Genomic DNA, 21,533 nt, shown 5'->3' on the forward strand with positions numbered 1-21,533 from the left:
CTGACGGGAGAGAGACCGGAACGGGGTCCCCCCTCACAGGATCGGGGGTACAAGCGGCCAGGATCGGGGGTACAAGCGGCCAGGATCGGGGGTACAAGCGGCCAGGATCGGGGGTACAAGCGGCCAGGATCGGGGGTACAAGCGGCCAGGATCGGGGGTACAAGCGGCCAGGATCGGGGGTACAAGCGGCTAAGATCGGGGGTACAAGCGGCCAGGATCGGGGGTACAAGGGGCTAGGATCGGGGGTACAAGGTGCCAGGATCGGGGGTACAAGCGGCCAGGATCGGGGGTACAAGGGGCTAGGATCAGGGGTACAAGGGGCGAGGATCGGGGGTACAATTGGCCAGGATCGGGGGTACAAGGGGCTAGGATCGGGGGTACAAGGGGCCAGGATCGGCAGACGGGGGGGGGGGATCAGGACCGGGACCCCCAGGACCCCCAAGATCGCAGGGTGATCAGGAATCTCTCGGAAAGAATCGATCTTGCTCCCGGAACACGCAGGGGACGATACCTCACCACGCTGGTCAGTGCGGGGTGGACCCCCCCTCCTCCTCCTACCCCCCCAGTCAATCGGACCCCTTCGACCCCAGGATTAGGAATTACCAAGACCCCCCAGGATCCCATAGGCCCCCCAGAATCAGGCCCCCGTCCCCCACGACAGGGATTCTAGGAGCAGGTTGACGACCTTAGAACGCTCAGACCCCCAGGGCCGGGATTCTATGACCTATAACCCCATTGATTAGGAGGACCCTTGGTCCAGGTCAAGGGTCAAGGACCCCCCCCCCCAGGATTCTCGTTATCCTAAAGTCTCCAGGAGTAGGACCCCAAGACCGGGGTTCTAAGACCCCCCAGACGCAAAGGGGACCAGGCTGCTAGGGCTGTTCCCAGGTCCCCTAGGGCTCCCGATGACCCGGGTTCAGCACCAGGACCCAGTTTCTAGTCTCTAAAGTCCTGGGCCGAGCTGACAGTCCTCGACCAGGGAGATATTGAGCGCGAATTCGCAGTCCACGGCTCATTGGGTTCGAGATCTCGGTTACTGGTCCCCACTCCCAGGTTACCCCCCCCCCCCCCCCCCACCAAGTCCCATAGTCGTTAATCTCAGTCCTTAGCTGGTCCCAGTCTCTCTCCGTCCTCGAGTTCCCAGTCCTCCTCGCCACCCCGCGAAGTTGTCTTCTCCCTCCCTTTGATTCCCGAACCCCGCGCTCGCCATGGCGACCCGGAGTCTAACCGAGGCTTTCGTGCTGATGCGGAATAACGCGATGCACACGAGACACGTGCTGGCCGAGCAAGTGAGTAGCACCACCACCAACACCTCCACCACCTCCACCACCTCCTTCTCATCCCCGGCCGCGGCGCGACGCCGCGCCTCGGTGAGTCGCCCCGTCCCGCCAGTTGCAGACTCACGAACTACTACCCCCCCTCCCCCCCCACTGGGGGACTTGACACTCCCTCAGTGGGGGATGGGGGGGACTCACCCCCCCCCCAGTGTGGGACCCCCTCCCCCCATTGTGAGACCCCCCCCCCTCAGTTGACTCACTCCCCCAGTGTGGGACTCACACCCCCCAGTTGACTCACTCCCCCATTGTGGGACCCCCCCCCCCCCTCAGTTGACTCACTCCCCCAGTGTGGGACCACCCCCCCTCTCAGTGGACTCCCCCATTGTGGAACCCCCCCCCCTCAGTTGACTCACTCCCCCATTGTGGGACCCCCCCCCCTCAGTTGACTCACTCCCCCCATTGTGGCACCTCCCCCCCCCCAAGTTGTGGACTCACTCTCCCTCAGTGTGGGACCATTCCCCCGCCCACACCCCCAGTTGCGGACTCGCCATCCCCCGGTTGTGGGATCACTCCCCCACTGGTGGACTCATTGCCCTAGTGGGGGACTCTTTGCCCCACTGGTGGACTCATTGCCCCACTGGTGGACTCATTGCCCCACTGGTGGACTCACACCTCCAGTGGTGGACTGACTCCCCTAGTGGTGGACTCATTGCCCCAGTGGGGGACGACTCTCGCGAACCACGGCGGCGTGGAGGAGACTCGAGTCGGCTTCTCTCGAGCGGTGTCGGGGTTTTGTTTGTCGTTGTGGTATCGCTCTTATCTGCCTCGAGTAAAACTCGACACATTCGTCACAGTTAAAACCGTGTGTGTGTTTCCGTGGCCTTGAAAACGAAATAATATACAGGGACTCCTCTACTTACGAGCGTTCGACTTACGAACTTTCAGAGATAGGAACAAACCTGTCTGTATGTCCAGTTGTCTGTTCGGACCGAGTGTTTTTTTAAGAGAGTTGAGAGGAAACACGAGCGCCAAAGGGAATTACCATCTACGTCTGCGGAACATGAAGAACCAGTGGCATCTACATCTGCAGAACATGAAGAACCCGTGGCATCTACATCTGCAGAACATGAAGAACCCGTGGCATCTACATCTGCAGAACGTGAAGAACTAGTGGCATCTACATCTGCAGAACATGAAGAACCCGTGACATCTACGTCTGCGGAACATGAAGAACCAGTGGCATCTACATCTGCAGAACATGAAGAACCCGTGGCATCTACGTCTGGGGAACATGAAGAACCAGTGGCATCTACATCTGCAGAACATGAAGAACCAGTGGCATCTACGTCTGCGGAACATGAAGAACCAGTGGCATCTACATCTGCAGAACATGAAGAACCCGTGGCATCTACGTCTGGGGAACATGAAGAACCAGTGGCATCTACATCTGCAGAACATGAAGAACCCGTGGCATCTACGTCTGCGGAACATGAAGAACCAGTGGCATCTACATCTGCAGAACATGAAGAACCCGTGGCATCTACGTCTGGGGAACATGAAGAACCAGTGGCATCTACATCTGCAGAACATGAAGAACCAGTGGCATCTACATCTGCAGAACATGAAGAACCCGTGGCATCTACGTCTGCGGAACATGAAGAACCAGTGGCATCTACATCTGCAGAACATGAAGAACCCGTGGCATCTACGTCTGGGGAACATGAAGAACCAGTGGCATCTACATCTACAGAACGTGAACAACCAGTGGCATCTACATCTGCAGAACATGAAGAACCCGTGGCATCTACGTCTGCGGAACATGAAGAACCAGTGGCATCTACATCTGCAGAACATGAAGAACCAGTGCAATCTACATCTGGGGAACGTGAAGAACCAGTGACATCTACATCTGCAGAATGTGAAGAACCTGTGACATCTACATTTTCAGAACATGAAGAACTAGTGGCATCTACATCTGCAGAATATAAAGAACTCGTGGCATCTATGTCTGGGGAACGTGAAGAACAAGTGGCATCTACATCTGTAGAATATGAAGAACCCGTGACATCTCAATCTGCAGAACATGAAGAACCCGTGACATCTACATCTGTAGAAAATGAAGAACTAGTGGCATCTAAATCTGCAGAATATGAAGAACCCGTGACATCTACATTTGCAGAACATGAAGAACTAGTGGCATCTACATCTGCAGAACATGAAGAACCAGTGGCATCTTCGTCTGGGGAAGGTGAAAAACCAGTGGCATCTACATCGGCAGAACATGAAGAACCAGTGGCATCTACGTGTAATGAGCGACTTCCGCGACACGTCGTGTCGAGGGTACTCTCTTCTTTATTCACATTCGGGCACACCACAGGCCAACCTTATCCTCTTCCTTCTCCGAGTACACACGTAGATATTAGTATCCCTACAGACTACGCGTGGTCGATCCCACAGCGTGGTTCTGTCTGCCCACTCCCGGCCTCGCCGCTGGTTGACGGCGTGCCGGCGAGGGTGGTGGGACTTCGCAGGAGATCTGCCACGTGGCCGAACGACGGAGAGAGATGACGGCGAGCAGCAAAGCAAGTGCGGACACAAGGCTCCCCACGTCGACCACGAGTCCTCCTCCGCTTATATTGCCGCAGGCGCGGCTAGGCTCCGCCTCCGGCCACGCCCTCTCGTGGAACCTTCTAGCCGGTTCCCGGAGTATCTCGGGATTGGATGTTTATAGTGGTGCCTGTACCCGTGCTCCCCTTTTCCAACCAGTAGATGACACCATGTCATTACATACGTTTGCGGAATGTGAAGAACCAGTTGCATCTACATCTACAGGAGATCATACAAACTTTCAAAGCCATTACCCCGTGCTTAGTGTACACGCCGCAACAACACGTTTGGAATCGACAAGAGTAAAGTTGGACTTATGACCAAATCGCCAGTTCGTAAGTAGAGGAGTCCCCTGTACAATTTGTGGCGTTTCGAGCAGCGGTTCTTCTTCACGGCGTGTAGACCTAGAAAGGTGAGAGTATCGCCAAGTGCAACTGGTTCCCCGGTTTACGATGCCGTCAATGAACAATCCGCCTCCCGTAGGGTCCCCATTGTCTCTTTTAACGAGACATTTTCGATTAACGATGTGTATGTTTACAAAATCACGCGGCCGCCAATTTCGGCCAATCGGAGCGCTCCTAAGTGGACTCGGCAGACCTCGGCCAATCAGCGACGCCCTTTTATGAGCGTCTTGACAGCAACTGGCTGCTGAGCTTTTCAATGTTTGATGGTGCGTTGCTTATGGAAATAGCTCTCTTGAATACAGTGGGTTTTTTTTTACTTAAGTTAATATTTAAATAAAAATGGCCTCTAAAATTCATGTGAATAAAATACAAGAAAGTGAGGAAAACAATTCGTTTTTAGAGTGAAAATGTCAATTCCGATCGTCTTGGAACAAATGAAGCCTTTAGCATGTAATTCCTATATTCTACTCACGATAATTTCAACAAACGATGGTTTTCGTGGGACCAGTTAATATCGTTAACCGAGGGAACCGCTGTAATTGTCTCGTTTTAAGCTCGTCTTGCGTCTCTGATTCGATCTGACCCTGATGGACCTGCTGCCCCGCGCCGCTTTGCCTCGGCTCTGTCCGTCGGTTGACGGTATTCGGACCTCCTCGTCAAAATTGATGCAGCTCGTTTTTTTATATTGGACACGCTGACGAACCAAACCAACTCGAAGCAGCAGTGCGTGGTGAAAGCTCGAAGCCGCGTCCGGATTCCCAAGCGGGGGACGGCTGTTGCACAAAAACCTGCGTGTCAAAAAAAACTCAACTCCTTTTCCCATCTCATACCCGACTCGCGAAATCTCTCGATTCGAATCTCGTCGGGGTTTTTTTTTTCTTCGGCCTCGTTTCATATTCCTTCTAATCCGGACTCTCATTCATCCGGCACCTTGATTTGGTTTGACTCGACTCGATTTGATTCGGCAGTGGCCGGCTTATCTCGTCTCAACCTCCGGCATTATTTTATCCCGAGCCTTGGTTGGTCGGCTCTCATTTCCGACCGCTTTGAGATCTCAGAATTTTCTTACCTTGTCTTTATATTTATAGAGCGCCTGTGATCCAGGTGTTTTAATTCGACTCGGCGACATCAACAAATGACTCGGGTCCCGAAATCTGCTCGGCTCTCGATTCGACCTTTCATCACCTTTGTTGTGTGGATTCAAAACTCGAGCCAATCGAATCCCGATTCCGATTCTTTGAGTTGGCTCGACTCGACCCGACCGATTTGGCTTTGACGGGAGTCGGCGGTGGAGGGGAGGATGCCCTCGACCACGATGTTGTCGGGGCCTGAGTTGGAGTCCCCGACCCTGGGGGCAAAAGCCAAGGTGGAAGCCGCCTCGAGTCTCGGCCCGTGATATGTGCGGTGTGCATGTTCCCTTACAGCCACGTTGTCACTTACAACCACGTGTTCACTTACAGCCACGTGGTCACTTACAACCACGTGTTCACTTACAGCCACGTGTTCACTTACAGCCACGTGGTCACTTACAACCACGTGGTCACTCACAGCCACGTTGTCACAACCACGTGGGCACTTACAGCCACGTGTGCACTTACAGCCACGTGTTCACTTACAGCCACGTGTTCACTTACAGCCACGTGGGCACTTACAACCACGTGTGCACTTACAGCCACGTGTTCACTTACAGCCACGTGTTCACTTACAACCACGTGGTCACTTACAGCCACGTGTTCACTTACAGCCACGTGTTCACTCACAACCACGTGGTCACTCACTGCCACGTGGTCACTTACAACCACGTGTGCACTTACAACCACGTGTTCACTCGCAACCACGTGGTCACTTACAGCCACGTGTTCACTCACAGCCACGTGTGCACTTACAACCACGTGTTCACTCGCAACCACGTGGTCACTCGCAACCACGTGGTCACTCGCAACCACGTGTTCACTTGCAACCACGTGTTCACTTACAACCACGCGTACATACACTCACTCGTGCACGCACACACTCGTGCACGCGCGCACGTACACTTTGACGGCACCGCTGTGCGTCCGTAGTGAGGGCACCCTTGCACGAGTCACCCAGCTCTCCCTTGCACGAGTGGCCCAGCTCTCCCTTGCATGAGTGGGGTGGACGTCGGTGAGCTCAGTGCCCCTGCTTGGAGCTTTCTGCGTGTGGATTTTCTGTGTTCTCCTCCCCCCTCCTGTTCTGCAGTGCGATCAGAATACGCTTGTCGTGAGCGTATCCATGCATCGTGATGCCCCTGCCCCCCTCCCCTAATCCACTGCGTAAACAACAACAACAACAATTGCCACTGAGTGGCGGTGACGTCGCCACGCCGCTCGTACCTGGCTTGGTGCACTGCAAGGGAGACCTTGGTTTCTGTCCATCCCACTGATCAACCCCCACACTGGTTAACTCCCATACTGGTTAACTGCTGGACTGGTTAACCACCAGACTGGTTAACCACCAAACTGGTTAAATGCTGGTAACCACTGCATGGCTTACAAAATGAGGCATCGCGTGGGGAGTTGGACAATGTTGATGCATGCGAGTGTGTACAACAACCCCCCCACCCCCCCTCTGATCTGTGTCTCTGTGTCACTGTCTGATCCATCTCTGTGTCTGCGTCTGATCTGTGTGTCACTCTGAGCTGCGTCGTGTCTTGGTATATTGATCTCTTGAGTGGTAATTGCTGACTGGCCTTTCTTGTGCCTCACTGCCTGTCTCTGTGCGATGTCTCTGTGTCTCCCTGATGTGTCTCTTCCCTGTCTCTGTCTCTCTGAGCCGCGTTTGTGTTTCCCCATGCCGTGTGCTGGCGGCCGTAACCGTGGTTACCGTGCTCCGCTGCCTCTCCTGCCTCCCGGGGCCCCGGCAACCGTACCACTCAGGAGCTGGACGAGGTAGAACCCCTGGTCCCTTCCTCGTAATGACGACACCACTCGTTCCGTCTCCGTGACAACGTCAAGCGTCTCCGTGACAGCACCCGTTTCCATGACAATGCCGCCCAACCTGTGCCCATGGCAATGCCACCAATCTAAATGACGCCACCCATCTCCATGACGACAACAACATCCATCTTCATGACAATATCACCCGTCTCCATGACAGCACATTGCCATGGCGACACCCATTCCGATAATGGTGCCATCCGCGCCGTTTTTGTGACGACACCTCTCGCATCCATGTGACGACCTCCCCCGTGGGTCCATGTAGCTCACCTCTCGCACTCGGCTCGTCCCTCACCCCTCACCCCGAACTCACCCCTCCTTTACTCACCGTACCCCTAACTTGCTCACCCCTCCCTTAATCACCGTACTCCTAACTCGCTCACCTCTCGCACCTCACCCACAACTCACCTTCCCCGATCTTGACGCGGGGCTGTCTGATTTTGAGTGTCTCAAACTTGTCACGGGACGTTAATTCATCTTCTAATTACTGCGATTTTGTTCACTCAGGAAAGCCTCACCGAGTCTCAGGACTGTTTTTGTTTTCAGGAGGGTCCTGCCGAGTTTTCGTATTAGCCTGGCGATGTTGCTGCTGCTGCTGCAACAGCTATGTGTGTGTAATCCCACTTGAGTCATTTGTGGTGTCAGTTTATAAAAAAATGTTAATCATGACGGCGGTGGCACACGATGGCCCGCTCTTGCGAACGGCGTCACGGGATCTTTCATGTCCGCTGTGAGTGAAGCTGAAGGCTCGTACTATTTTATGGTGAACACTGTACATGCCGCAGTGTTGATTAACCAGGGCAGCCTGCCGGATTAAAAATGTGAACATCAACAGCTCATGCGGAACGCGCTGCTCCTGTGAATGTGAGTGTGTGTACGTGGGGAGCGGTGGTGTAGTGGTTAGCGCTACGCTGCGCTGCGAACCCGGCCACCCATGTGCGATTCCCGCTCACAGCCAACACCACCAGTGACGATTATCTGAACCGGTCCTGGGCTTCCCCTTGGTCGACTCGGCCTCAATTGAGTACCTGGTGCGGTGCATAGTAAACATCGCCACTGGGGAGACAAAGGCGGCCGGGCGTGGTGCTGGCCACCCACCTCCTCGTGTGACACGTTTGTGCGCGCGTGTTCGCGTGTACGTGTGTGCTTGCATACGAATGCGCGTGCATGTGTACGCGCGTCTACCCGTCTATCCGTGTATGTGTACCTGTGTATGTGCGTGCGTGTTTGTGCGTGCGTGCGTGTGTAGATGGCGGATGACCGCATGGCACTCGTGTCTGGTCTCAGCATGGACCCCGAGGCAGCCATTGCCGTCACAAAGACACTCCCGCCGGACTGGGTGGACAGCGTGGATGAGGTGACACAAAGACAAAGGCTCCCCGTGTAGCCTGTAACAGACTGGTGGGGCAAGTGCTGTTAGCGAGCAGCTATGAAGGCCGGCACGGCACACGAGGGGGTGGGTGGACAGCACCACGCCCGGCCGCCTTTGTCTCCCCTAGTGGCGATGTTTACACACCGCACCAGGAACTCATTTGAGGCTGAGTCGACCTAGGGGAGGCCCAGGAGCGGTTGAGATAATCATTCCTGGTGTTAGTGGCCGTGAGCTGTAATCGAATTTGGGCGGCCGGGCCTCCTAGTGCAGCGCCTAACCGCTGTGCCACCACTCCCCCCCCCACGGCATGGAAAAAAAGACAAAGATTCTCCGTATAGCCTTAACAGACTGTTGGGGCAAGTGCTTTTAGCGAATGCCTATGAAGGCCGGCACGGCACACGAGGGGGTTGGTGGCCAGCACCACGCCCGGCCGCCTTTGTCTCCCCAGTGGCGAAGTTTACTACACACCGCACCAGGGACTCATTTGAGTCGACCTAAGGGAGGCCCACGATAGGTTCAGATAATCGTCACCGGCGTTGGCCACGAGCCGGAATCGAACTCGGTTTGCCGGGTTCGTAGTGCAGCGTAGCGCCAACCGCTACACTACCGCTCCCCATACCGCGGCACGACAAAGACACGCGCACACGCTCGGCATTGACCACGTCCTCTTCCCGCACGGGCGATGGCGATACCCCCCGGGGACGGCGGTTAACCAGTCGGCCGGCCGTGCCGATGGTCCCGGCAGATCCAGTACGAGGTGGCGCGGATCAAGCAGAAGATGAAGGAGCTGGCGGTGCTGCACGACAAGCACCTGAACCGGCCCACGCTGGACGACACGAGCGAGGAGGAGCACGCCATCGAGATCACCACGCAGGAGACCACGCAGGTGGGGCAGTACAGCAAGCGGGTTCTCCCTCTCTCCGCCTGGGTTCCCCCCAACCACCCCCCACTTCTCCCGCCTCCTCCCCAACTCACAGTGGCTAAGAGATGTTATCTCTCTCGCCTAGAATGCTGGAGGCCGTGGGTTCGAGCCCGACCCTGACGCCTGCTGTGTATTTGGAGTTTGCGTGTCTCGCTGTGTCTCTCTCTGTCTCTCTCTCCCCGTGGTGAGATGTTAACTACCTCGCCCGGTATACAGGAGATCGTGGGTTTGATCCAGACCCTGACGCCTGCTGTATATTTGGAGTTTGCGTATGTCTTTCTCCCCGTGGTGAGATGTTAACTACCTCGCCCGGTATACAGGAGATCGTGCGTTTGATCCCGACCCTGACGCCTGCTGTATATTTGGAGTTTGCGTGTCTTTTTTTGCACCGTACGTAAACCAACCGTGTTAATCGGAGTTGTAGGGAAGGACAACAAACTAAACACAACAAGCATTTCTAAAAAAACGAGTCTTCCATCTCGATTATTTAAAAGTGCATGGCTCTAGTGGTTTCCTAAAATCGGACGGAAGAGCATTCCAGACGGCCACAGAAGCGCGGGCCTTATAAGTAAACAATATTCAGCATAACATACTCTTTGGTTCTTTCGGTAAAGTCACGTAGGTATAAAATAAAATAAATCACGACGTTTCGATCGCAACACAAGCGGTCGTCTTCAGGCGGAAAACATCTAATCCAGCAGTGGAGCTGCTGTATAACAGGCAACGTTTCGGGCCATGGCCCTCTTTCAGAGCACGTAAATGATTCTAGATTTGAAGCTTTCGTGACTGCAAGGATTCATATTCTTAGGTTTTTTTCGATAAAGTCACGTAGGTAAAAAATGAAAATAAAAATTCATAAAAGTAAAATAAAAATAAATAAAAATCACGACGTTTCGGAGGCAACACAAGCTTCCGTCTTCAGGTGGAACCGTCACAGCACTTGATACACACAATAGCTGTATCACTTGATACACACGATAGCTGTATCGCTTGATACAGCTATCGTGCTGTGACGGTTCCACCTGAAGACGGAAGCTTGTGTTGCCTCCGAAACGTCGTGATTTTTATTTTACTTTTATTAATTTTAATTTTTTACCTGCGTGACTTTACCGAAAAAACCTAAGAGCACGTAAACGATTCCCGTTGGCACGGGACCCGACTGCCGCGTGCCGCACGCCAGATGTTCCACAGGTGCCAGCGCTCCGTCCAGGCGCTGCAGAACCGGGCGCGCGGGCGCGGCGAACAGGAGCGCCGCATCCTCGCCAACGTGGTGAGCTCGCTGGCGCAGGGACTCCAGGAGCTGTCCACCGCGTTTCGCCACACGCAGTCTGGATACCTGCGCCGTGAGTAGTGCCGCCCCCACGCCAGGGCCCACCGCATCACGCTCCCTCCCGGTGTGTGCGGGACGCTTGCCACGCGTTTTTTTTTTTGCCGGTTACCGGGTTTCCCCGAGGTGGTTTTGAGTCGACACCGCCCCTGGCCCCGGTGAGAGAATGCAAGAGGCCAGGATGAGTATCGTTTGAGTGGGTGGATGGTCGAGTGAGATGGTGAGTGAGTGAGTGGGTGAGCGGGCGGGCGATGTTTACACACCGTCACTCGGTATAAATTTATGCTGAGTCGACTTAGGGGAGCCCCAGGACCGGTTCAGGTAATCGTCACCGGTGTTGGCCACTCGCACGCACTCCAGGTCACAACAACACTGGCCCACTCACTCACCTATCCAACTACTCACTCGCACACCAAGTTATCCACACTTTAACATACCACATTGCAGGTCACAACAACATACACTCACCCACCCACCCACTCACTCACCCACCCACCCACCCACTCACTCACCCACCCACTCCCCCACCCACTCACCCACCCACTCACTCCCCCACCCACTCCCCCACTCACTCACTCACTCACCCACCCACCCACTCCCCCACCCACCCACCCACCCACTTCCCCACTCACCCACCCACTCCCCCACCCACCCACCCACTCACTCACTCACTCACCCACCCACTCCCCCACCCACTCACTCACCCACTCATTCACCCACTCACCCACCCACTCACTCACCCACTCACCCACTCACACTGCAGAACAGAGGGGAGAACACACGCACGCAGAAAGGCGCCCCTGCTCGGGGCTCGAACCCAGCCCCCCCCCCCTCCTTGCCACAAGACGCGAGCGTCGCCACTGCCTTGGCACGGCTTTGACCCCTGACCCTGACCGCGACCTTGACCCCCGACCCTGACCGTGACCTTGACCCCGCAGGAATGAAGAACCGTGAGGAGCGCTCGCAGGTCCTCTTCAGCACGGGGGGACCGCTCATGGAGGAGACGGAACCCGACGACCTCTACGACCGCGTGAGTGCGGCACCCGCCGACCCGTGCGGTGCTCAGTCTGTGCGGTGGTGGACATGCGGGGTGCCCGCGGTGGGTAGGGGGGGGGAGTGGTGGGGGGGGTAAGAGTCGTTCTGCATGGTGGTCGTTGCGGTGCGGTTGTGTGCGGCTCTGGCCGTTGCTGAGAGCGGCAGTTGTCGTGTTGCTGTGGTGTGGTCGCGATGGTGCGTTGTGCGTGTGTGCGGTTGTGCGATTTCAATGGTTATACTGGTAGGAACCTCCTGGTTACACCAGCCCACAGGGGATTATTGTGTCTGTCCGTCATGCAGGGAGGGGCTGGGTGGGGAGGGTGGGAAGGGGCTGGGTGGGGAGGGGAGGGGCTGTGTGGGGAGGGTGGGGAGGGGCTTGGTGGGGAGGGTGGGGGTGGGAGGGGTGGGGCTGGGTAGGGAGGGGCTGGTCACCCCGTGGTGCCCTTGTAAAACTCAACGTTTAACCTACTCACGCTGGCTTGTGCCCGCCCTCACAGTCCGCCATATTTGCGGAATACACCACGCCGCCGTTGACCCTGGCCATTGACCAAGCAACCCAACGTTCCTACCAGCTCCCTCCGCAGGAATGTGTCGTGCGGCTGCAGTGGTTGCCGTGCGGCCGCGGTGGTTGTTGTGTGGTTGTTGTTGTTGTTGTGCGATCGTGGTTTGTCGCCGTCGTTGTCCGGTTGTCGTCGTGGTGCGATTTCAGTGGTTCACTGAGGAGCAGCTGCAGCTGGTGGAGGGCAACACGGAGATGGTGGAGGAGCGAGAGCGCGAGATCCGTCAGATTGCGCAGTCCATCTCCGAGCTCAACGAGATCTTCCGCGACCTCGCACACATGGTGGTGGAGCAGGTGACTCGCATTGTCAACATCATCGCGCCGTCGATGTCTTCGTTACCACCGTCATGACCACTGAGCGGCACTCGCACCACAGGTGTCGACATCGCGACGGCAGTGGTCGTTGTCATTATCGCCACCAATCTTTGCCGTCGTCATCTTCAACATCCTCTTCATCGTCGTCGTTATTGTCATCATTGCCGTTCTCGTAATCATCGTTATCATTGTCATCCTCGTCGTCGTCGTCATCATCATCGTTGTTATCACCATGATCATTATCATCATCGATCTGTGCTCATCATCGTCCTCATTGGCGTTATCGTCGTCCTCATCGTCCTTATCATTATCGCCGTTATCGTCATCTTCGTCATCATCGTCAACATCATCATCGTCAACAACATCATCGTCCTCATCGGGACGAGGAGGTGGACGAGGAGGTGGACGAGGAGGTGGACGAGGAGGTGGACGAGGAGGTGGACGAGGAGGTGGACGAGGAGGTGGACGAGGAGGTGGACGAGGAGGTGGACGAGGAGGTGGACGAGGAGGTGAACGAGGAGTGACTCGTGGCCGGCGTTGTCCGTTCTCCCCCAGGGCACGGTGCTCGACCGCATCGACTACAACGTGGAGCAGTCGTGCGTCAAGACGGAGGAGGGGCTCAAGCAGCTGCAGAAGGTGACCCCGACACACGACCTGGTTCCTGACCCTGACTCTAACCCTGAGACTAACCCTGACCCTGACCTGATAATTGACCCTGACTCTAACCTTGAGACTAACCCTGACCCTGACCTGATAACTGACCCTGACTCTAACCCTGATACTATCTCTAACCCCCGACCCTGACCTGATCCTGGTTCCAGAGGTCTGTTGGCAAGTCGATTTGTTTCGCAAGTTCAACTTGACTCCTGTCGACTCCAAACGCGTTGTACGGCACGTACACTAAACACGGGCCTTTAAACGTCGTATAATCTCCTGTAAATGTAGATGCCGCTGGTTCTTCACGTTCTGCAGATGTAGATGCCACCACCACCGCCATCTATTGCGTGGCGGTTGAACTTGCGCCTCTCGGTCCGAACAGGCAACTGGACATACGGACAGGTTTGTGTGTATCTCTGAAAGTTCCTGAGTCGAACGATCGTAAGTAGAGAAGTCCCTGTACCTTCTGAAAGATGCCTTCCATTCATTGTAGACGCACAGTAGGGGGCAGCACTTTCCCACTCGTCCTACCGCAGAGGATCCACGTCAATGCGAGTCGTTGACTATCTGACGGCTGGAATGTTTCCACATTAAGTGCAGAAGCAGATTAGTACTTATCGTGGGGACCTTTCCCGCTCGCAACGACAGAAAACTCGTCCACATGTCCGTGCGTCTGTGCGTCTGATAATCCTTGCGTCTGTTGCATCAGTGTGCCTGTGCGTTCCGTGTGTGTCTATGTGTCCGTGTATCAGTGTGTCTGTGCATATGCATCTGTTTATCTTTGTGTCTGTTGGGTCCGTGTGCCTGTGCATCTGTGCGTGTCGATGTGTGTCCGTGTTGTCTGTAGCGGTTAGTGCGCTGCGCTACGAACCTGGCAACCCGAGTTCGATTCCCGCTCACGGCCAACACCGGGGCGACGATTAGCTGAATCGGTCATGGCCCTCCCCTAGGTCGACTCAGCCTTAAACGAGTACCTGGTGCGGTGTGTGAACATCGCCACTGGGGAGACAAAGGTGCTGGCCACCCACCCCCTCGTGTGCCGTGCCGCCCTTCATAGGTGCAACTCGCTAACAGCACTTGCCCCCACGGTCTGTTAAGGCTATACGGGGGATCTTTGCATTCGTCTTTGCGTGTCTGTGCGTCCGCGTGTCTGTGCGTCCGCGTGTCTGTGCGTCCGCGTGTCTGTGCGTCCGCGTGTCTGACACTCGGTACGTGGCATCAGCTGACAGCCGTGAGACAGGGCGACCGCAGTGTCGTGGGCGAATTGAGAGGTTGTGGAAGGCGGGGGGCCGGTGGGCGGGGGGGGGGAGCGGTGGGACGGAGGGGCGCAGATACAGGTGTTACAGGTGTTACAGGTGTGCCAGGTGTCCCAGGTGTGTCAGGTGTGCGACACTCACGGCAATAGGGGAAGGGCAGTGGTGGTGGTGGGGGGGGGTGGCTGGGGGAGGAGGGGGGGGGCAGCACCTGGCGGATTTAAATGGCGCCGCGGCAACTCGCGACCTCCGCCCTATGCGTGTGACGAGTTCGACACCGCCCCTGACCCCCTCCCTCTGCCCGTGCGAGGGGAGGTGGGGGGGTGGGCGTTGAGTGACATCTGGACAGCGACCCCCTCCCTACCCCCCCCACCTCTGCAGTTTTGTATTCATGTGGCAGGGTGACGGCAAAGGCAGGGGTCTGGCAAAGGGGTCCTCGCATAGAGTTCTGACAGCAGGGGCGTGACACCTTAGAGCAGGGGTTGCATGGGGTGGCAGGGAAGTGGTGCAGTGGTAACTCTGGAGCCTCACAGCTGTAGTGTGAGTGTGTGTGAGTAAGTGTGGAGTTTGTGCGTTCTCCCCCTGTTCTGTAGTGTTGAGTGTGTGTGAGTAGGTGTGGAGTTTGTGTGTTCTCCTCCTGTTCTGTAGTGTTGAGTTTGTGTGAGTAAGTGTGGAGTTTGTGTGAGTAAGTGTGGAGTTTGTGTTCTCCCCTTGTTCTGCAGTGTGAGTGTGTGGGTGGGTGTGTGAGTGTGTGGGTGGGTGTGTGAGTGTGTGAGTGTGTGAGTGAGTGAGTGTGTGAGTGTCTGAGTGAGTGTGAGTGAGTGTGTGTGTGAGTGAAGAGGAGTTGGAGACGCTGCTGCTGAGACTGGAGCGTGCCACTAAGAGGTGGGTGGGGCCTTACCATCAGCAGTTGTAGAGAGAGTGGAGAGTTTCCCATACCTGGGCAGTATGCTTATGACCGGCTCCAGTTTATCAGCAGAGGTCTCACTCCGAATCAGTCGAGCGGCAATATCTTTTCATCGGTTGCGTAACGCTGTGAGGAAGCTACCTGGTCTGTTGCTCGGCACGAAGCTTCAGGTCTTCTCGGCCACGGTTATTCCCTCCCTTCTCTACGCTTGCGAAACATGGATCCCCCTAGTGGAGCATCTTTGCCGGCTGGAAACATTTAGGCTGCCCTGCCTACGATCCATCCTGGGTTTAACCAGGCTGGATTGTGTGAGGAGCTCACAAATCCTTGAAAGATCTGGGCAAAGTCCCATCGGTGAGCTCCTCCGGCAGGCAAGGCTGCGTTGGCTGGGTCATGTAGCCCGCATGCCCAGCCACCGCATGCCTAAACAGCTTTTGTTCGGCCGGATCGAGGGGGCTAAACGGGCGCGGCACGGGCTAGAGAAGAGATGGAGTGATGTGGTAAGAGGACGTGGAGCTGAGTGGACTTGCCGATGACTGGTACCAGCGGTGTCAAGATCGGCCTCAGTGGAGGAGGCTCGTGAAGGACGCTACTGGGCAGTTGGAGGCAGTCGCCCTCCAGCAACAACGGAGGGCGGAGGAGCGACGCTCACAACAACGAGCGGCGTACCGGGTGGCTTAAGCGCAGCAAGTTGGTACAGTAGGGGGCACAGGTGGTGCATCAGCCAGTCATCTCAGTCATCTCGGTCAGTCGACCCGTGGCACCTGCTGGGTCTGCCCCGTAACCTCCTGCCAGCGGGCGTTCGACACTTCACGTGGCCTCAAGGTGCACTTGGCCTGGCACAAGCGTCGTGGTGACGTCACTTAGTGGCGAATGGCGGTTGTTGTTGTTGTTGTTGTGTGTGTGTGTGAGTGAGTGTGTGTGTGAGTGAGTAAGTGTGTGTGAGTGTGTGTGAGTGAGTGTGTGAGTGAGTGTATGTAAATCTTGTATATTCTCCCCCATATTCTGCATGGGTTTCTTTCGGGTTCTCCGGCCTCCCATCGCGAAACACACACACACACAGACGTAACACAGTGCAACCGGTATCAACCAAAACATCCCAATCGCTGACATTTCCCTGAAAATTACTACCACAGCAAAACCCTGGCAGGGCCCATCCTGAAAAAAATAATCTTGAGACTCGGAGAGGCTTTCTTGGGTAAACAAGCATAAAAAAATAACTTAAAAAAATATTCCACTTGTTTACCCAGAGGAGCCTCAAGACTCGCTTGTCCTGGGTCTCCCCTAGGTCGACTCAACCTTAAATGAGCATCATCAGCACAAGCCTGGTGTTTGCCACACCACACCCGCCCTCCCTTCGTGCACCGTGCCGGCCTTAATAGGTGCTCGCTAACAGCACTTGCCTCACCAACCTGAAAAGCCTTTACGGGTGGCCTTTGTCTTTGTGTGTATGTACATTACGCAAATTTGCCTGTTGACGCCTATGCGTTTTAAGACACGATTTTGAAAACTGTGCGTTTACATGTGCATTGGGGGGGAGGGAGCAGTGGCACAGTGGATAGTGCACTGCGCTCTGCACCCGGCAATCCTTGAGTTCCATGTTCCACTCACGACCGACATCGGTGGCGAATATGCGCACCGGTGCGCGCGTGTGCGTCACGTGCCTGTGTGTGCGTCGCGTGTGTGTGTGCGTCACGTGCCTGTGTGTGTGCGTGTGTGCGTGTGTGTGCGTCACGTGCCTGTGTGTGTGTGCGTGTGTGTGCTTCACGTGCCTGTGTGTGTGCGTGTGTGTGCATCACGTGGCTGTGTGTGTGTGCGCGCGTGTGTGTGCATCACGTGCCTGTGTGTGTGCGTGTGTGTGCATCACGTGCCTGTGTGTGTGCGTGTGTGCGTGTGTGTGCGTCACGTGCCTGTGTGTGTGTGCGTGTGTGTGCTTCACGTGCCTGTGTGTGTGCGTGTATGTGCGTCGCGTGCGTTTGCAGGCCGAGACGTACCAAAAGAAGAACCGGAAGATGCTCGCGATCCTCCTCCTCTTCGTGATCCTCGTCATCATGATCCTCGTCCTGGTGGGGACCAAGGGGAGATAACGGGGCGGGCCGGCGCCCCCCGGGGCCACCGCGCCCCCCCCCCCCCCCCCCCCGTGCACCAACGTGACGACGCGTGCTGAGCATCGCTCTATTTATTGGATGTAAATTTCCCGTCGGCGCTTGCCTCCCAATACCCCGTCCCCTCGCGCCCCCCCCCCACCGACCCCGCCCCCTCCCTCCCCCCCCGCCCCCCCACCAACCCCACCTCCTCCCTCCGCACCCCCGGCCCACGACAGGCGCCAGAAATCGCCGAACTTCCGAACGACCGAAGCACCGCCGGGTTCATAATGGCCGGCCGGTGGAGGGGATGGGGGGGGAGAGGAAGCCTTGCAACCTTGTGCGGCGTTTGGACATGTCGGGGGTACGAGGAGGGAGTGAGGAGGGGAGATGGGTAAAGATTTGCGGGGGGGAGGAGGCGGAGGGGGGTGGGGGCCGTGTCTGACCATGGTGCCGGTAGCTTGCGGGTCGTCTGATGCCTCGTTTCCCTGACCCAACGAGGGGGGTGGTGGTGGTGGTGGACACTGGGTTTTGGTCAACCCAGGATTGGCCCCGTTCCGGCCCAGATATGGCACCAGGGCCCAGGGTCAGAGTTCGCAGACTCCTGCTCCATGCGGTCCCGTCCCTGTCCTCCCTTTACGCTTCTCAGCAAAGGGGGTTGGGGTCTGGAATACATCTTTAGGTTAACGTATTCATCTACGTGGAGATCTGTTCCGTGAATCGATTGTTCCGTGTCCGAGCGAGAAGTTTGGCGGCAATGGGTACCCCAAGTCTGACCTTTCTCGAAGCGATATTCAGCCTTGAGGGGCAATGGAATTCTTATACCGTTTTTTTTTTTTCCACTGGCACATCCAAGCCGAGCCAGCACGCTGCCCTCGCGGTACAAGTTGTTTTTTCCACTCGATATTCACCGAGCCAAGCCGGAACCAAACTTTGATTCGCTGGCATTGCACGGCACGGCGCGGCTTTCTGTAGTGGAGAAAGCAACCCGGCCCGACTTCCTGAGCCGCACAGGGCCAACTCGGCACGGCTCTGTTGCGCCGGTGGGGAAAAAAAGTGGGTGGTTGACGGTATCGCCAGTGCGGTCACGGGGTCTGGTGGTGGGACCGAGGCAGGAGGTATAGAGGGGCAGCTGGGTTCTGTTCCGAATTGGGTGCGAAGGTTTTAACCAAATACACGGGCAACCAAGAGATGCATGTGGTGGTGCTTGTTGTGTCTAGGGGAAGAGGGGCTATTTTTGTGAATATATGGGGGAAGTTAAAGATGTACAAGAGATGTGTAATTATCCTTTGGCTCGGAGGGGGAGGGGGAAGTACGGCATCTTGTTGTTTTGCTTTGTTTTAATTGTGACTTTAACGTGAACAAATAATTCATGAAGTTGACATTCCACTGGGTGGGTCGTGGGGTCACACGGTGACACGGTACGGCCACGCCCCCCCAATGCGAGTCATCCACACAGCGAGGGTCGCCCTCGTCCCCCGTGGGTTGCTGGCTCGCTCACTCGCCCACGTGTGGACGGGGCGACTCGTCGTGGCGAGCGACCCACGCGGAGACTCGAGCAACTCGCATTGAGGTCGCTTGGGGCTTCCAGCGAGTTGCTCGCTCGCACGAAGACCGGAAGGGCGACTCGCAGCTAATCGCCTGCCCCCCCTTGCCCTTTGCGAGTCGCTCACCTTCCACACCAGTCGCTCCGTCTGCGCGCGACTCGCTCGGCCCTCGCTAGAGTGGCTCTGTCACTCGATCAATGGCTCGCGCATCAAGCGAGTCGTCCGCTCGTTAATCTCTCGTCGAGTCGCTCGATCTCAACCGCCGCTCGCCCGCTCGCTTGCTCGATCGCGTCCACCCACCCAGTCCCCGCGGCGTCCGATCTCCCCGCTGCGGCGTCGGGATCGAGACGTGGGCGGGTCACATGACTGCCAGGGCCGCGGCGGTGGAATATGCCGTGCGATGAATGTCTTGTCGTTGTCGGCGCTGCCTGTAAATCCTCATCGTGTTGCGTAACCCGCGTGTCCGTAGCGTGGAGGGCCGCAAATCATTTGTCTAATTTATCCGCCCCCTGTAACGGGCTGCCACGTGAGCCGCTTGCGGTTTAATAAACGGGCACGCTCCGTCGCGACTCCGCTGTCTCGCTCCCGCTCTCTCTCGCGGCGTGTCCGTCCACCCGCCAGTCCGTCCTGGTTTGGTTGGCTTGCACGTGTCATGGTCCATCAAGTTATCGATGGCTGAAGTAATTTACTACTAAAGTAATGCATTACTAAAGTAATGAATTCTACAGATTATCGGTGCCATTGCTCGACTTAAAAACACCGGCAATATTTTCAATTTTAAGCTTTGCGTGAACTGCAGGGATTCATCTTCTTGGTTCTTTCGGTAAAGTCACGTAGAAGGGAAATAATAAAAATAAAACATCATAAAATACAATTCTCTCGACGTTTCGGCGACAACACAAGCAGCCGTCAGGTTAAGACAGCTGTCTTTCAGAGCTGTCTTTCAGACAGCTCTGTCTTCACCTGAGGACGGCTGCTTGCGTTGTGGCCGAAACGTCGTGAGAATTTTATTTTATTATGATTTATTTTTATTATTTTATTAGTTCCCTTCTACGTGACTTTACCGAAAGAACCAAGAAGACCAGCAATCTTGTACCCATGGCTACACCACGGAAAAGGACGTTCGAGTCAAGGGTGTAGCAACGCATGGGTGAAGAGAGAGAGGAACGGGAAGAGAGGGGAGGAAGAATGGGAAATGAGAGGAAGAGGATGGCAGAGGAAGGGATGAACGGGAGCTTCCACGTTGCTGCTGCACGGAGGAGGAGCGGCGTCTGTTTTCGCAGTGGGTGGTGATGGGGGAGAGGGGCGGGGGTTCAGAGTGGGGGTGGCCACACAAGCCACGTGAGTTACAGGAGGCTTGAGCTGATGTAGAAAGGTGAATATTGGCAAAACGGGATGCCCATAGACTAACATGGAGAAAACGGAATTCCCATAGACTAACATGGAGAAAACGGAATGCCCATAGACTAACATGGAGAAAACGGACTGCCCATAGACTAACATGGAGAAAACAGAATGCCCATAGACTAACATTGAGAAAACGGAATTCCCATAGACTAACATGGAGAAAACGGAATGCCCATATACTAACATGGAGAAAACGGAATTCCCATAGACTAACATGGAGAAAACGGAATGCCCATAGACTAACATGGAGAAAACGGAATGCCCATAGACTAACATGGAGAAAACGGAATGCCCATAGACTAACATGGAGAAAACGGACTGCCCATAGACTAACATGGAGAAAACGGAATGCCCATAGACTAACATTGAGAAAACGGAATTCCCATAGACTAACATGGAGAAAACGGAATTCCCATAGACTAACATGGAGAAAACGGAATGCCCATAGACTAACATGGAGAAAACGGAATGCCCATAGACTAACATGGAGAAAACGGAATGCCCATAGACTAACATGGAGAAAACGGACTGCCCATAGACTAACATGGAGAAAACGGAATGCCCATAGACTAACATTGAGAAAACGGAATTCCCATAGACTAACATTGAGAAAACGGAATGCCCATAGACTAACATGGAGAAAACGGAATGCACATAGACTAACATGGAGAAAACGGAATGCCCATAGACTAACATGGAGAAAACGGAATTCCCATAGACTAACATGGAGAAAACGGAATGCCCATAGACTAACATGGAGAAAACGGAATTCCCATAGACTAACATGGAGAAAACGGAATGCCCATAGACTAACATTGAGAAAACGGAATGCCCATAGACTAACATGGAGAAAACGGAATGCCCATAGACTAACATGGAGAAAACGGACTGACCATAGACTAA

The 21,533-nt window shown here is 55.4% G+C and overlaps 1 protein-coding gene across 2 annotated transcripts; it reads left to right on the forward strand.

Annotated features, from left to right (window-relative positions):
• Positions 1 to 352: 352 nt before the first annotated feature.
• On the forward strand, positions 353 to 19,792 carry LOC133355825 (syntaxin-16-like). Of its 2 annotated transcripts, XM_061573222.1 has the most exons (9): positions 353 to 1,289; positions 7,186 to 7,197; positions 8,495 to 8,602; positions 9,363 to 9,503; positions 10,720 to 10,882; positions 11,805 to 11,896; positions 12,611 to 12,754; positions 13,331 to 13,411; positions 17,575 to 19,792. In XM_061573222.1, exons 1-9 carry the CDS (start codon positions 1,209 to 1,211, stop codon positions 17,677 to 17,679), a joined length of 927 nt encoding a protein of 308 aa, XP_061429206.1. In that variant the 5' UTR covers positions 353 to 1,208; the 3' UTR covers positions 17,680 to 19,792. The 2 variants fall into 2 exon arrangements, with proteins under 2 accessions (XP_061429206.1, XP_061429207.1); XM_061573223.1 differs by lacking the exon at positions 7,186 to 7,197 and having other exon boundaries at positions 354 to 1,289.
• The last annotated feature ends 1,741 nt before the right edge of the window (positions 19,793 to 21,533 follow it).

Source organism: Lethenteron reissneri, chromosome 52 (assembly GCF_015708825.2).
Source record: "Lethenteron reissneri isolate LAM-NWPU_2019-01 chromosome 52, ASM1570882v1, whole genome shotgun sequence".
NCBI classification, from domain to species: domain Eukaryota; kingdom Metazoa; phylum Chordata; class Hyperoartia; order Petromyzontiformes; family Petromyzontidae; genus Lethenteron; species Lethenteron reissneri.